Source organism: Leucopleurus acutus (assembly GCF_964270905.1).
Source record: "Leucopleurus acutus genome assembly, chromosome: 19".
In the NCBI taxonomy this organism is placed as follows: domain Eukaryota; kingdom Metazoa; phylum Chordata; class Mammalia; order Artiodactyla; family Delphinidae; genus Leucopleurus; species Leucopleurus acutus.
The window spans coordinates 50,823,347-50,841,572 of NC_139161.1; the positions used below are offsets into that span (position 1 = coordinate 50,823,347).

The 18,226-nt window shown below is 36.7% G+C and overlaps 1 protein-coding gene across 2 annotated transcripts in view; it reads right to left on the reverse strand.

Moving 5' to 3' along the window:
• Window positions 1-18,226, reverse strand: part of RABEP1 (rabaptin, RAB GTPase binding effector protein 1) — a 104,209-nt gene that overhangs the window by 22,676 nt on the left and 63,307 nt on the right. The window contains exons 6-10 of one of the 2 annotated variants that reach the window (XM_082860191.1): window positions 13,387-13,522; window positions 10,160-10,338; window positions 8,007-8,138; window positions 2,933-3,400; window positions 1,576-1,680 (exon numbers count right to left, since the gene is read on the reverse strand). In XM_082860191.1, the coding sequence (XP_082716317.1) occupies window positions 1,576-1,680; window positions 2,933-3,400; window positions 8,007-8,138; window positions 10,160-10,338; window positions 13,387-13,522 (1,020 nt within the window). The remainder of the gene's footprint in view (window positions 1-1,575; window positions 1,681-2,932; window positions 3,401-8,006; window positions 8,139-10,159; window positions 10,339-13,386; window positions 13,523-18,226) is intronic. The other variant, XM_082860192.1, reaches the window with a different exon arrangement.

The following is an 18,226-nucleotide window of genomic DNA, read 5'->3' on the forward strand; positions in this document are numbered from 1 at the left end:
GCTTTTCCTCCTGGGTCTTCTAGGCTAGGGCACTGGCCTCCCTGACTCTATTTTCTGCTGCCAATCTATAATCCACTCTAACACAATAAATATTTCTAAAATGAAAGTCAAATCATATCATTTCCCTACTTAAAATCCTTAAATGCCTCCCAAAGTCTTCAGGGTAAAATTTAAATCCCTTCAGTCATCACACCCCTCCCTCCATGATCTCATCATGGCCTTCCCTTTGTAGCTTCCTCTCCCACTATTTTCCCCCCACTCTCTCTCCACTCTCTCTTTCTCTCTCTCTCACACACAACCCCCCCTTATGCCCAGCCACATAAACTATTCATACTTCCTAGAACACACAATTTTCCTTCATAACTGTTCCTTTGTATACATTTCCTCTCCTTGAACACCCTTTTTCTCCACTTCTTTTCCTAATTAATTTTTACTCTAGCTCTAAAACAAACTTAGCTGAACTGTTACCTTCCCTAGTTAACAGCCCACAGTTAATTTAGATGCCTCTGCTCATCCTCTAGTTCTACTTGTACATGTACAGGAACAAACCATATTGAACTGATGGCTTGGATTGCAACACTGAAAGCTCCCTATGGGCAGTACGGTGTTCTCTCTGTATCTGAATACTCAGAACCCAGCGAAGTGCCTGCACAGATGAAGCAAGAGTAAAATGTCTATTGACACGACTATGGAATCCAAGATACCCCACATTCCTATACCACACTATCAGAGACCAACTACTGATATAGAGGCTTCACAAATAGCTTTAGAAATTTACCTCTAAGCCATCTAAAAAATAAAGCATATATGGAGAAAATTAATGCCAAAGGCATCTGAAAATATTAAACCATCATTCTAACCTGCTTAAGCTTATTTTGAAGACTAGGGTAACACTCTCCATAACAACCAAAGAACAATTTGGAAATATAAGAAAAAAGTTATTTTTTCCTTACCTATACTTTCACAAGTTTACTCTCATGAAGTTCTACATCATTTCCTAAATGTTATCAGGGAACCCATTATTAGGCACTGTATTTGGAAAGGTACTTGTCAGTTTCAGCATACCTAATCTACCAAATCTTAATTTCTGTGACCCTGCAAATTAAACTTACTTCAACAAATTTATGCCAAGAATTAGGCAATAAGCAATGAAGAGTACAAATACTGATTAATGTAATATCCAATTAAGTTTTATCCAATTAGAAGCAACAGTCAACCCAACCCCTTATCTCCCTAAATCTCTGTATCATAAAGCACTTTCCGTGTGCATGCATTCCTGACAATAACACTTCTAGGCCTTGGGCAGAAGGAACAGGTTGGGAGAGGAGATATGCCAGCTGAGCTGACCTGTGTGGTATTGGGCAAGCTAATGAAGCAAAGACACACAAAAGCAAAAATTCTATAGTGTGCTCCCACTGGAAATGTAACTGACGTTGCACGTACCAGATTATTTCAGACTTAACAAGATGAATATACTTCATAAAGCAAATTGGGAGGGGTGAAGGGCAATTAATTCAACACCTCCAATGAAAACTACAACAGCTCACCAATTTCGCACACCCCAAAAAAACTCACCTGGTCTCTTGTTTCAGCCTCTTGAATCTGAATTCCTTGTAACTGTTTTTCATAATTGGAACACATATCACAACGTCTACCAAGTTTATTTCCAGCATTATGTACCTGAAGGGCACCAAAATTACCTCTTATCAGGCAGAACAAAACAAGTCTACATCACATACTTGAGGAACACGTGCAGTCTTACCTATGTTACTCAAAGTAGAAAATGGAGTAAAGTTATTCAGGGACTTATGGCAAGTAGTTACAATAGAGAGCTGGATTCTAAAAAATCATAAGTTCAATATAAGTATGACAGGAAAACAAGGGACACAACTTTATCATCAAGAGGCTAAGGGCCACAAAACACCGCATTTGAGGGAAACACAAGGAAAGCAAAAGGTACTACACCATGGCACTCACAATTTAAATCAATACTACCCAACAAGGGAGGGGATGGGGAAGGGTGGAGTGCAAATTAACCATTTCACCAGCTCCAAGCACAAAGGAGGTATGAAACAATTAAATAGCACCTTCCCAAACATTCTGCATGAGACCAAGGAGAACAGTTTCTTTCAGGCTTAATAAGCTGTACCACTTGCTAATCAACAGCTTCTTTAAAGAGAAGTAGCCCTGAGTAAAAGAAAGCACTGGAAGTCATGAAACTTGTATCCTAACCCAGGTTTTGCTACTAAGTCGAAGGGGAAACTTGAGCAACTCATTTGACCTTTCTGAGCCAGATAAGTTGGAGAAAATCATGCCCTGATTGTCTCATTATTATCAAGAAGCTCAAAGAGAAGGGGTATGTGAAAAGGCTTTGTAATCTGTAAAGCACTATGCAAATACATATTTAAGTTTTTATCTCCTAATCCTACTTCTGAGTTTGCAAATATTATTAGAGGGAAAATTAACCTCATTAAAGGTTGCCTTCCCTTCTCTCCCATATTTTCCACCCCCTCCTCAAGCTCATTCTAAGCATCAACTGCTGAAAAGCATTTGTACTTTAGACCTCAAGGAAAGATGAAAGAATATGCATCTTGGAATACACTGAGATTATAGAAAACTGCAAGGAAACCAAATTCGGGCTACACAAAGTTAGCTATGCTATTCAAGCAGATCGCTCCAACTTAAGAGACATGACTTCAGGTGGAGAAGTTCACACTTAACACAATCAGCTAGTCAGTTCCCTTCTCTGTCATAATCACCAGGAACAGCCAAAGCAGACAATGATAAGGCTCAGACAATACAGGTTAACACTCATTTGCTGGCAACAAGTGCGAGCATTGACTCCAGGGACCATCTCTTGAATGAACAATAAATCCAGAGCTACCCAGTATCCCTCAAAGTGAGCAGAGGAGAAGCCAGGAAGATAACTCACCTCTTTCTGCAGGAGATTCCATTCTGTCTCACTGACTAAGCGGTAACCACTGGGAGACACATAAGCACTTTCCATACCCTGTGTGACACTAGACAGGAGGGATGCTGTTTCTTCTTGTTCTGGTGTCATCGCCTTGATTGCTCTTTCCTGATCTTTGGTTAACATAAACCCACTTGGCATTTGCAGTGACCCAAGGGAGGCGGTATCAAAGTTCTCAGTCACCGAATCTGCTCCTACTAACGGTCCAAAATCTGATTCGTCCAGGTTCCCAGCAGATTTTGCTTTGTAGTTATAGCCTAAAGCTTTGGATTGCAGTGAGCCTGAGGTTCCCAAGCTGTCTGTAGACTGTGCTCTCCTGAGTCCATCTTTAAACATGTCATTGTCTGATTTACTGAACGGATCCCCGGATGGCAACAGTAAGTCTGCATCTAAAGAATGGACTGAACCATGGGTGCTATCTAAATGCTCCTGAAATGTGAAAATACATTGCCAGTTAGACAATTCCTGATATTTTCAAAGAGAAAAACTACCATATTTTATAAAGTATTTTGCCACACGTTACACATGACAATCTTTAGTGTGCTGCCTTCATATATTCATTGAACAAACATTTATTGAGTGTCTTCTATATCCCGGGCACTAAACCAAGCACTCAGGATACAAATGTGAACAATCTCTGACTTCAAAATGCTTAGTTTCATGAAAAAAATAAACAAGTGAACCAAGTAAACAGGCTATTAGAATATCATATTCAATAAAATGACAGGTTACAGCTATGTACTGAATGCTCTGGGAGCTCAAGGAGAGGAATTCAGCCCAGACATAAGAATCAGGGAAGGTCTCCTGAAATTCAGTATTGGGTATATGGAACACGCGGTGCCTGCTGTATTTCCAAGTAGAGACGTCCACCCAATAGAGGGACAAAGAAGTCTTTAGATAGAGACTTGGGAGTAACCACTATATAGTAATAATTAAAGAAAGCCACGGCAGCAAATCAGAACACTTAGGATGAGTCTGTAGGATACGAAGAAAGCCAAGGGCAAGGCCCTGAGAAACATCAATTTTGTCCATTTTGGGGACAGAGGAAGGAGTACCCAGAACAGAAGGGAAATGAGGATAATGTTGTACGCTAGAAACTAAGTTTCAAGCAAGGTGTAATCAACATGTTAAATAAGGCTGCATCAAGTGAAAGAAGCCAGACGAAAACGGTCACACACTGTACGATTCCATCTCTATGAAATATCCAGAATAGGTAAATCCACAGGGACCAAAAACAAATTAGTGATTGCCAGAGGTTAAAGGGAAAGGAGAGTAGGGAGTGACTCCTTAGTGATATAAGGGGGTCTCGTCTCTTTTGGGGGCAATGACAATCTTCTGAAACTAGACAGGTAATGGTTGCACAACATTGTAAATGTACTAAAGGCCATTGAATTGCACATTTTAAATGGTTAATTTTTTGTTATGTGAATTCCATTTCAATTTTTTTTTAATGTGGTGCAGCACACTCCCAAAGTCAAAAAAGCACACCAGTACCATTCTAGCACAGTTTGTAGGAAAATCAGAAAGCAAGGAAAATGTAGCAAGTTTTTTTTGAAACTAAATTTATTCAATTTAAAGAACTGGCTTTTATTTTAAGATACTATCCTTTCTACGTTTTGTTGTTAAATGCCCTTCTTTTTATGAACTGGAAAAGACTAAAATACAGATTATTTTTCAATGTTTTAAAAATATCCTTACTTGGTATAATAAAAAGTTGACAACTTTTATGTTAATTCCTCCATTTACTTCTTTTTAAAGTTTTTTTTTAAGATTTTTTAATCTGTGAAATTCCGATGGCTGAGGAACACAAATCTAGTATATACTGAGCTAGCTATGGCAAAGGTCCCAAATAAGCACCCTAATAAAAATTGGAGAGAGAGCATTCTGTTAGCTTATAAAGGAACACGACATCTAATGCTATCATATATTAACACAATGCTACTGTGACACCAAAGAAGGAAGGGGATAGGGGCAAGAAAGTTGTGAGGGCCATTTAAAAAACACCAGACTACCATGCTGATAACAATACTTATAAGGAACATATACTTGTAGGGGTATGTAAACTGTTACACTGTTTCTGAAAGATGATTCAACAATATGTTTGCTTATGCTCTTAAACTCAGCAGTTCTCTTCCCAAGAACTTACATGAAGGGAGTAATCAGGTAAGTCCATGACTTTTATACAAAGAAGAATTATATATAATAGCATTATGGCATTACTCATAATAATGAAAATTTTTTTACTAGTGAAAAATGAAACAATTGACTATCTGTTAGTGTGTTAATCATGCTTATTTTCTATATTTTATGATGTTTTTGACCTTTTGAAGGCCTTGCTGGCTGAGGAGAGACTGCCTCTTCCAAACTAGCTAATTCCTAGAAATAATAAACAACTTACCTATGAATATGTCTTTCACATCTAAATCAGCCAATCTCAAGTCGATACTCCCAACCAACTCCTTTCTCTAACTCTTACACACCAAGCCAGTATTTCCCCTGCTCTAAATCAACCCAGGGCTAGGTACCAGAAAACTGAAGATAGACTCTATGCCCCAAAGCCCACTGGATTTATTCAAACTAGCCAGTCCTATGCTATTTACCCTGCCCTACCTTTCCCTCAAAACTCCCAATAATGGCTGTGGTCCATGCTTTCCCCTTGCTCCTGCTTTTACTTCATAACCAACTCTGGTGCTTCTCCATGTGACTCTGCACAGTGTACCATGACTCTCATTTCTAGAAGGACTGTAACATTAAACTTTTTGTTCAATGGCATTAACCTCTCTATGTCACCACTTGGTCACCTTTATAAATTAAAACCTGGGCACAAATCAATTTGTAGGAGACTAAGGAATTATGGTACATTTACATGCTGAAATACTGTTAGTCATTAAATATCATTGTGGGGGAAAACACTTACTGATGTGCCAAAACCTTTAAAGACAGATTTAAGTGGGGGAAAAAATGTACATAAAACATCATGTACAGTTACAATCTGTATTATGTTTAAAAAGTACAAATAGAAACACACATATGTTACCTTTGGAAATGGAAAAAGAGGGAAAGGAGAGGTACATACCAAAATGTTAGTGGTGGTATCTCTGGCTAGTAGAATTTATTAGTTATTTTTATTTTGTATGACTTTCTGTACTTTCCAGATTTTCCATAATGAATACATATTACTTTTGTGGTGAGAAAAGCATATTCTAAGCATTTAGGTTAAAGAATATATAGGGTCCTACAAATTTTAAGTGGCTTTAGCAATATATCTAAGTCTCCAAAGCATTCCATATTAACTTTAAATCAACAGGCTAAAGTAAACTGTCACTGCCTCTCAATACAAAACAAGTACATTCAAACTGCAAAACATCAGATCTGAAAGGCTATATTTCAATGTCAGAAAATGTTATGCACAATATACAGTATAAATCTGTTAAAACACTATTAAAAAATTTTAAGTGCTTCACTGTAAATCACAACAAATTTCCTTTTCCTGTTTTCCTGCTAAAATATTTTTTTTTAAGTTTGAAACTTTGCCAAACATTCCTGGACACAGGACTGCATGATGCAGAAACCACATAATATTTGGCAGTACGCAAAAATTGAGACATTCTCTTGGAAGTCTATTTAAAAAAAAAGACAAAGCAGAATCAGGGCAAGGTTCTCAGTGTATGAGCCAAGAGAAAGAATGTACAAAAACAATTACATCATACTTTTCAGTGTCCACTAGGATTTTTTTAAAGCATTTTTTCAATGTCAAATAATCCATAAACATGGAAATATGAGCCACCAGCAAGTAGATTTTACATGGCTCAGCGTAAATCTGCAAAGTAAACAGAAACATAATACCTTTGAAAGTGAGAAAAGACCCTTATCCAATTTACCTGAAACTGGTTCACCAGGCAGGGAAAGGAGGTAGTGGTGGGGGAGTAAGTATGAATCTCTCAACAGCAGGGACAGTATAAACAATGCATATGAGCATGGACAGCTAGTAGAAACGTCTGGCTGTGATGAAGTGGAGAGTATGCTAAGGCTGGAAGGGTCAATTCAACTCCAAAGGCCCTTGTATGGCAAGCTGGGGAACTTAGTTTTTACCCTAAAGTCAATTAACAGAAGCATTTCCTTCCCTGAAGAAGAGATATCAGCTTGAGTCTTGAAGGATGAATAGAAGAATTCCAGAACTCAGAAAGGCAGAGGGAGGTAAGCATTCCAGGTAAAGGAACCAATGTGCAAGGCAGAGAGTACAGCACAACAAGATGAGCAATGTGGCTAAAGAGAGTGCATATTATGAAAGGTCTTGACTGTCTGAGTGAGGAAGTTGCACTTAATTATGCAGGTAATGGGAGTGAGTGGTGGTTCTGACTAGGGGAGTAGCCTGACTATAGCTGCACTTAAGAAAAATAAATCTGACAGTAATGCTGAGGGTACAGTGGAATGGGACAGGCTGAAAACAGAAAATGTAATGAGGAGGCCCTTGCCACATGTGGGTGAGAGGCGATGAGGCCATAGGAACACCACTTTACACTTTCCACCTCCAGGTCTCTCTACTCTGCCCATTCCCAATACCTGAAATGTTCTACCCTACTCCATCACAATCTGCCAAACCCCACACACTCTTCTCAGGGCTTAAGATCTAATACTTGATAATACTCAAATACAGGCCATAGAGAATTAAGTGTTTCAATACTTTAGATAAAATCTCTTTTAAACAAAAGCTCAAAGTATTGGAAACATTTATTCATATCAAAAAAGATTTTGCAGATATTATTTAAATTTTCTTCTAACGTCTTAATTTTGGAACCGCTAGAAAAAAGAACATCTAATTGTTTCGCAGACCATGAGAGAAACTGCGTGTTTCAAATTGTACTACCTATAATACTGTAAAAACAGTTGAAAATAAAGTATTATCACTTTATCTAATTTTCAGCTAGTAGCTACTACCCACTTCCCATATGAACAATGTAACTAACTGATGTATGAGAAGCTAAAAATGGTTAACACTGTGTATACGATGATTTTAATTATATATTCATTATACCTCCTCATTTGATAACTGGGCTGAAGATTCTTCATGAGTTAAAGCACACACTACTGGTATTTTTACTTCTTCCTCAACATTTGTTTTTTTATGATCCTTTCTCTTACTAAGTCTTTGTTGTTCATCTTCCTCCTAAAAGTTAGGAAGAAAAAATACATATTACCCAGGTAATCTATACTTAATGATTCCCACAGTTCTTTAACCACTCAAAACAAATATACAAGTATACTACATGAAAGGCAAAACAAAAGAGAGCAAATCACCCACCTCTTCTTCAAGTGATTTGAGAAAGAAAATTTACATAGAATGTTCCTTCGGCTTATTATGTAAAACAAATAGGAAAAAGTTACAGCATTACACATCCATCTGAAACATGTACAAACTTATATGAAATACCAATGAATGATTGAAGCTGATGTAATAATTCACTCAACAAAGATCAAAGATACCTTCAATGCCCCCCCCCCCCCCCCGCAAAACACTCTAGTGGGGAGGGACAAATACACGATTACATCACTATATAAGCATGTACAAGGTTCTATAGGAGAGAAAACAAAGATTTCATCTGAGGGAGCTAGAAAGGGGGGCCAAAAGAAGGTAACACTTGAGCTGGATCTTGAAGAATCAGTACGATGAGTGCCAATTGTGTGAGAGGAGACAAGCAAGGGTTCCAGGGAGAAAAGTATGTAAAAGGGAGAGGGGCAAGGAAGAGCAGGCATGTGGGGAATACTGAATAATCTCATGTGACTAAAAAGAGGGCAGGCACATGAGCAGTGAGGTACATGGAGAAGGGGGTGGTGATTAAGTGCTTAGACTCTGGAATCAGAGATTAGTCAACCCTCAGATAGGCCATTAGTCCCTATCTCATATGGGAACTTTTGTTGTGTGTTTTTCTGTTTTGAGAACCACATGAGATAAAGCTTTACATATAAAGCCTTAGCACAACGCTGGCACATAGGCCTTAAATGACCAGTTCTGGAATTTAGACTATTCTAATGGGAAGCAGGAAAAGCATGATTGTATCTGTACTTTAGAATCTAAATCCTCTAGTTGACTGTGTCTACACACAAGATGAATGAATCAATTAAGAGAAAAGAAATTTAAAAAGGAAGAAACTTCTGAAAAGCAAAATCTAACCTAAGTTACAGAAGATAATTTAAAATATTTCTTACAGTACCTACAAAAGCTTCTACACAGCTATCCTAGGGAAATATTTGCACACATACACAACATAGTATAGGATATTAGCTGCAAAACTATTTAAAATGACAAAAAAAAAAAGAAGAAGAAACCATCTAGATGCCCACTACAAAGAGAAGGATTAAATCAAATATAGTACATCCATGTTACCAGCTAACAAGAATGAGATAGATCTCTAAAGTGAAAATATATCCAAGATGATGCTTATGAGAAAAATAAGCTACAGAATAAATACTTATACTATGATTTCAGTTGTATGGGGGAAAAAAAAAAGAAAACTGAATATACACTTATAAACACATATAAGTGGTGTGGAATACTACCTTCCAAACTGATTATTCCTGATTACAAAAGTGGTTATTTCCGCGAAGGAAGTATGTGAGATGTCAAGGGAGATTTTCACTTTATCACTTTATTTTTTCACTTTGTATCTAAACCAAAATATTTTAACATGAGAATGTATTTATGTATTACTCATATAATTTAAATAATTGTTTTTTAAGATAAGGAGAAAACAGGATCCTGGGTATGCAGCCCTCTAGACACCTGCGTTTTCATATCACTCAGCCTCTCCATCCCCACCCATCACTGTCTAATAAGGCTTTTAGAGCAATGTCACAAAAGACATGGCCTGGATTAACACAATTCAGGAGCCCTAGGAGAACTGGACAGAACTGCAGAGAAAGATTTTCTCAGAAATATGCACTACTGCATCCTGCAGACTGAAGAGGATCATTTCTAAATCAGTTCTTCCCCTTCCCCCCAGACAAGGCCATTTCTAAAGTTGAAAAGCAAAATCCCTCAAATGTAGCTATTATGTTTTTTGAAATGGCATGCATCAACTTTGTTTCAGGCTTAAGTCAATCTATAATATACATAAAGAAATATGATCATGTGTCGGGGTGGAGTGGTTTATTAACAAGGCAAACAAGTCCTACAAAACTGGTATTCACCTGATCTTTCTTCTTCAGTTCTTCAACTTGTCGGAGCTGTTCTGAAGTTAGCACAATTTCCATTCGCTGCATGTCCCTCATCAGCAAACGCTGAGATTCCAGGAACTGGTCATTGGCCTTCTGCCACGTGTGTTTCAACTGGTTGTGCTGCTGTCGCTCTTGCTCCAAGAGATGGCATACTGTTTAGGAATCCCCCAATCAAAAACACTGAATTTTAATGGTAGGCAATTTCTTTAACATAGACTAACTAGACTAGACCTGACCAAAGGTCCATCCGGTCTGGGATTCTGCCTCTGACAAGAACCCAGGGGCAACCTGCCACAGGACAAGGCAGCTGTCCCCACACCACCTGTCTAAGCAGAGTCTCCCAAAGTGTGTTCCTAGGAAGAGCAACATGTGAAAAAAAGATTTCTGTGCTCAGTGAGTTTCAGAAACCTTGGGTTAAAAACTTTTTTTTAAAGATTTCTTTACTGCAGGACTTTGAACTCAGGGTCTTAAGTATGTCTATGTTCTCTTGTAAGTTGATATATAATACAATACCTCCCAAATTTATTTGACAAAAAAATCCTTTCCACAGTGCCACTCACGTAACAAATGTTCTAGGGAATACAATTTGGGAAACATTGCTCTAAAGGGAAAACACATAGTAACCACTCCTAATTGTCTTTAATACACTCTGAATAAATCTTGTTATCCAGGAATCCTTCTTGAGTCCATTTAGTTTTGACCTCTCAGGATAAGTCAAAGAATCTTTGTAAATGCTTGTGTTACTGATATTCATCAGCTCAGCCATCTTCTTTGGGAAAAAAAAAATAGATGGTATCATCTATCAGCCCATCTACCCAGTTACCCAAGCCAGAAACCTGAGAGACAACTCATACTTCTGACTTTTCCTCACCCAACACATTCAACTGTGACAGAGGCCTACTAATGCTACTTCCTGTGTGATATGACACTCCATCTTCTGCCTTCTGCCTTAGATTTAGGACTTAGACAACTACAACAGGAGTCTCTTCATAACTCTTCCTGCCATTCGTCTGGCCCTCTGTATTCTATCCTCCACACTGCTGTAAAACTAAACTCTCTAGAAGATAAAACATTACCACTCTCAAGCTTAAAACCCTTCAGAGAAGCCAGTCACAAAAGGCCACATACTATATAATCCCAATCCCATTTATACAGAAGTCCAGAATAGGCAAATCTATAGAGACAGAAAGTAGATTAGTGGTAGCCAGGGGCTGGGGGGAAGAAGAGAATAGGGAATGACGGGGAATGGGTACAAAATTTCTTTTTGGAGTAATGAAAATGTTCTGGAGGCAGGTAGTGCTGATGGTGTACGACTTTGTGAATATATTAAACATCACTGAACAGGTACCTTATCTCGGTAAAGCTGTTATTTAGGACAAAAAATATTTCTAAATCCTTCAGAGCCTCCTTATTACCAATACGATAAAATCCAGAATCCTTAGCATAAGGTCTCCAGGATCTGGCCCATGTCTACCTCTCCTGTCTCACATTTTGCTCCAACGCCTATTGCATTTTAATCTTGCCGAACTATATTTCTTACAGTTTCGCTACCTTGTTGCACCACATGCAAATGGCGTTGAATGCCATGCTCCTTTCTGACGACCTGACAAACACCTACCTATCTTTCAAAACTCCACTTAACCTCTTTTAAGAAGCCTATTCATGGCACCGTTGCCTCCTAACACACTTCCTAGCACATATGATATGAAACTGCACTGCTCTTGGTTGCATATCTAATTTCCCCAATTTAGGCTCTAATTTACACTGCTGCTCAATTTTTAACTATCTTCTTTTCACGTAAATACTACTTTTTTGGTGTGAATGTTTCAGTAGAAATTACTCTACCCCCTTACTCATTTTAGTGAAACTTCTCAGATACTTCTCCAGGTATATTAGGAAGGTCTGGTAGTCTTGCACTATTTCTGGAAGGGTTGGGACACATAGGTTAAACAGAAAGTCCTTTTTCTTCTGGACATCCTTTCAGAGTTTGAGTGTCTTTTTGACTGCAACAGCACTTTTGAAAAGCATTTCCTGAGAGCCAAAGACTCAAACACTGGATTACTTTGATAACATTTTATAAAATAATTCTGTAGGCTTATATAATTTCAACTTCCCACTATTTGGGATAAAAACCTAACTCTTATGCAAACCTGAGTTATTTATGGAAGAGCTATATTTTCCATGACCACAGTCCTAAATTTTCATATTAAAACATGTTACTAGTATAACCTGCAACGAATATAAGATTTCAAGAGGTCCATGCATTTAGATGAGGTAAAAATTTAGATCTTTATTTTCACTAACCTCTAACTGAAATTTATCATTTCCTTCAATTATAAAATATAGACAACAAACCACAGTAAGTATAACAATACCCATGACTTGGTCACTAACAGGAGTCATAGATACTTTTGTATCTCAGTACAGTTGTTGCAGATATCTTAATATATTATTTATGCTCATCATACTTCAAAATTACAGTAGTTATTAGACCTGGTACTAGACCTTGTTATTTAATGCATTGATAAAATAGCACATTTATTACTATAAGTTTGCAGTTATTTATATTTTGATAACTGTTTTATAATATAATTGATATCTTTTATAATTCTATGTATTTTATGTATTAAAAACATTATTCTGAGAGGGCTTTACAAGACTGCCAAAGGAGTCTGTGACACAAAAAGGTTACGAATCTCAGGTATACAAGATTCACTAAAAGAATTAAAGACAAACATATATTTTAATGGGAAAGGATGAGCCTATTTCCCCTATCCTGAGAAAACAGAGTCAATTTCTGCATCACTCTGCTACCAGACTAGCGAAATCAAAATTATCTCTTATAAACAGGGGTGCTACTTAAGAACACTAGAATATACCATCTGCCCTCTCTGTCCCATTTTCACTTTTGCTAATTCACCTCCACCAAAATAGGTCTGAAGCAAAAGCAGTTTAAGCAGCAACTTCCTATTATCTTTCTGCCCAGAGTTTGTGCCCTATGAATTCTTACTGGGGTCCTGGAGGAAACAGAAACCATTAACAATCCAAATATCTTTTCAAACCAACTGCAAAGCTTAAACTGAATCACTAACATGTTGGATTGGCATTTTGGAATTTGTTACTGTTATTAATCAATATCACTTTTACTTACATAGTTCTCTTACAGACTGAGATTAAAAATATAAAGAATATATTTTTACCTTCATGCAATTCTTTCCGAAGTTTCTCAGCATCTTCCTGTAAAACAGATTTCTGAGTATTCAAAACAGCCACGTACATCTCCAGATCAGTCCTACAAGATTTCTCAGCTTCCAGATAATGATTCAGTTCTTTAACCTGAAAAAGATGCAATTCGATTAAACTAAAATTTCCAACAGTGTCTACCTTAGGTATGATGGTAAATTCTGGAGGTACCTTGAAAAAAGTTTACATTTATATGTATGTAAATTTAAATTTACCCCCAAATTAACATTTATAATTTTTAATTACAAAACAAACATATACTTACTAAAGAAAACTGGGAAAATAACATAATTGACAATAATTAATAGTAAGCATTATCCATAATCATCACCAGAGTAAATATACAATTGAGATTACACATAACAGTTTTGTACCTTGCTTTTAATAACGTGGTTCCAATTTGTATTCCCAGAGCAACATACACATGTGCTCATTTTATCACATACTCAGTGAACCCAGGTTGTTGTTGTTTTTTATTTTTTATTTTTGTTGTTGTTTTGTTTGTTTCTTTCTTTCTTTCTGCGATACGCGGGCCTCTCACTGTTGTGGCCTCTCCCGTTGCGGAGCACAGGCTCCGGACGCACAGGCTCAGCAGCCACGGCTCATGGGCCCAGCTGCTCCGCGGCATGTGGGATCTTCCCAAACCGGAGCACGAACCTGTGTCCCCTGCATCGGCAGGCGGACTCTCAACCACTGCGCCACCAGGGAAGCCCCTTATTTTTGTTGTTTTTTAAACAGTATTTTCTAAAGATAAAAATGGTATCATACTCTTTCAAGTTTGCTTTTCTTTGATTTCTGGTGAGGTAATTCCAAATGCCTTAAATTTACAAAAAGGAGACATTTTCATAGACATAAATTCATGGAAGGAAAAAAGAGGAAGCCATGATGGAAAAAACAACTGTCTCATACTGTAATGAACATAAATTTGAAGCCAAGTGCAGAATACTTTTTAAAATCACATCTTTTTTTTAATGTCTTATTTCTGTTGAACAATTAACTATAATTTTCAAATATTAATATAGTCTAATATCTGAAATAGTTCCAACCAAAATAAAATGCAATCTTGCCCCAGAAAGTGATTAAAGAATCACTTGCTCTACCCTTCCTTACAAATTGCCCATCATAAATTGTGGCCATTTAAACTAACTTTCAACTTTTTCAAATGGTTATGTCTAATTTCACTTTCAAGGTTATATTTATGCCTTTTATCTTCCCATTTCTTCAACTTGAAATAGCTGGCTGATCTGTTTTCAGTTATCTTTACTCCTAGACCATTAATACAATACATTAGCACTGGTCATGGACTAAAATGATTATTTAAGCTGCCATTTGATGCTTCACTGGAGGCTGTCAGCCAACCAGAAACGTACTATACACTAACCAAGCATGACAAAGTGCTGACTGTTGTCAGGCACTTTCCCTATCACCTGGAGAGGTGGTAATTCAGTTAATGATAAAGGAAAGTCAATATGTCAGATATAAAATGGTGGTATATAACCACTAACTCTATCAGCTATTACTTCTTAAATATTTGACTCTATAAATAACGAATTAATTTCTAACATTCAAAAGCTACTGAGCAGAACTCTGGGAAGATGGTGACAGTGAATGTGTGGTACACGGATTTTCTTGAATTCCACACACCCTAACAACAGAACTAATAAGATAACAGAACTCAGAATACATGAACATCTACCAAAAAGAAAAAAAAGCGATAATTAGAGGGTGGGGACAAACCACTGAAAGCTATCTATATGGAATTACATGGTATCAGCATCTGTGCAGGAGAAAGTAAAGGGAAGTAACAAGGGCCGGAGAACTCCCAAAATATTCAACAGGGATTCCAACTTCACAACAGCAGCTGAAAAGTGGGAAGAGTTTCACACACTCCAATCGTGGATAAACACAACAAATTTATGTTGTAAGGCTTAAATCTGGTCAGAATAAAACGGCATTTGATTTTCACTTACATTTCCTTGATTTCTAGTGAGACTGAATATCTTTTCACATTCCTTAACTTCCTCTTTTGTGAACTGCTTGTTCATATTCTTTGCTTGTTTCTCTGTTGGACCATTTGTCACTTACGGACATGGCAATTTGTATTAATTTTGGACACTAATTTTTTGTCAGGTATAGATAACTTTTAACAGTCTATAATTTTCTTTTCAACTTTTTGTGGTATCTTTTAATAAGGAAGTTTTATATTCTAATGTAGGCAAATTTGTCAATCTCTTCTTTCATAGTATTTTTACCTTACTTAAGAAATGTTTTTGTATCTCACATAACATATTCTCCTTTTTAAACATTTCACTGAAATTAATTTTTGAAAAGTGTGAGGTAGAAAGCTAACCTCACTTTAATCCATATTTATAACTATTTTAAAAGCCTATTTTTAAATAATCCATACTTTTCCCACTGACTTGTAATGCCACCTGTCAAATATCAAATTTCCATATATATATGGATATATTTCTGGGCTCTCTATTCTGTTCCACTGGTCAATTTGTTTATCTTTAAACCAGCAACAAACTATCTTAATTACAGTAGCTACAGTAACAGTAAAGCTACTGTAAGTCTTAATACTGGTAGGTAGGGCAAGTCTCCATACCTTGCCTTCTTCAAAATTTTGCTGGGTGTCGGGGCTTCCCTGCTGGTGCAATGGTTAAGAATCTGCCTGCCAATGCAGGGGACATGGGTTTGAGCCTTGGTCCGGGAAAATCCCACATGCCACGGAGCAACTAAGCCCGTGCGCCACAACTACTGAGCCTGTGCTCTAGAGGCCACAAGCCACAACTACTGAGCCCGCGCGCCACAACTACTGAAGCCCACGCTCCTAGAGCCTGTGCTCCACAACAAGAGAAGCCACCGCAATGAGCAAGCCCGTGCACTGCAACGAGGAGTAGCCCCCGCTCGCTGCAACTAGAGAAAGCCCGCGTGCAGCAATGAAGACCCAACACAGCCAAAAATAAATAAATTCAATTAATTAATTAAAAAAAATTTTGCTGGGTGTATTTCTGATCCTTTGCTTGTCCATATGAATTCTAGGATCTACTTATCGAGTTCCTTATTAAACCCTGCTGGATTTTGAGGGGAATTTTGAATTTACAGATTAATTTGGGAATATACTGCCTGCTTTACAATACAGTATTTTCTCACTCAGGAGCACACATGTATTCAAATTTTCATTTATAATGTGTTCCATAAAGATCTTACTCATTTTTATTTAGATATATTCTCAGGTAACTAATACAGGTTTTGTTTGTTTGCTATTGTGAACAGGAATTTTTCCCCATTGCATTTGTAAGTTGGATATTACTGGGGTACACAAACACTACTATTTTTGCATGTTGATCTTGCTGGAAACAACTTTCCTAATTGTATGTCTGAATATTCTCTTGCCTTCCTATACAGAAAATCAGTTTCACCACTTTCTTTCCAGTTACTATGCCTCATTTCTTTACCTTGGCTTATCTTATCACCTAGGACCACATAAACAATCTGAGCAAAATCACTGAGCATGGGCCTCCTCATATGTTCTCATCATTAATGGTAAGGCTGCTAAACATTCATCATTAAGTATGATGTTTGCTGAAGGTTTGATAAATAGCCCTTTAATAAGTTATTGGGTGTTTAAATTTATCAAATGCCTTTCTGAATCTAAGATGAATTTATTACTCTTCTCCTATAATCTTTTTATGTGGTACATAAAAATAATAGGTTTTCTGGTGATATACCATCCTAAATTCCTGGGAATATCCCTTTTTGATCATGATGTCTTTTTTGCTTTTTCTTTTCCTTTTTTTTAACTACACAGCTGAAAATTTTTGTTTCTGTATTCCTAAATGAGATAGATCTAAAATTTTCTTTTAATACCTTTTTGTGAGTTTGTTTGTAATGAAGTTATGTCTCATAAAATGAGTTGGAGAGCTTTCCCTCTTTTTCTGTTCTCTAACACAGTTTGTAAAATATAAGGATTACCTCTTTCCAAGAGCTTTGGAAAAACCTGTCTGCAAAACTAACTGAGTCTAATGTCTTTTGGAGGATAGGAGACAGGAGAAAAGGAGATTCTGACTATAAATTCACTTTCTTTAATAGTTACTAACTACATCGGCTCTCCTATTTTATCTTGAGACAATATTGGCTAATTATTTCCTATCAGAAATTTTTTCATTTCATCAAACTTACTTCATTTCAAACTTATTGCTGTGACATTTTCCATAGTATTTATTATTTTTAAGTCTCTACTGATTTGTAGTTATTTCCCTCTTTCATTTATAATGGTTTAAGTCTTTTTTCTTTTTTCCTAATTAGTCTTATCAGGTTTGCCTATCTTACTACTTTTTTCATTTTTTTCATTATATTCACAATTTTCCTTTTGCTTTTCTATTTCACTAATTTCTGCTCTTACCTGCATTATTTCCTTCCATTCATACTGTTTGTACTATTGTTCTATTTTTAGATTCTTGAGTAAAAAATTCAAATCACTCTAAATATTTTACAATTCTTTTTTCCACATGAGTTAAATTTTTTTCATTTTCCAGACATTTCATCTCAGCTATATTTTATTGTAAATAATTTAATAACCTGTGGTCAGAGATTTGGATGTGTATAACATCAAATCTTCAAAATCTGATGACATTTCCTTTGTGACATTATGAAAAGTATAATGTACCTAAAAATAACAATATTTATTCCATGCACTATCCTAAGTGCCTTATGTGTTAACTTATATAATCCTCATAACAGCCTTATGAAGGAGGTAGTATTATCCCCATTTTACGGTTGGGCAAACCAAAG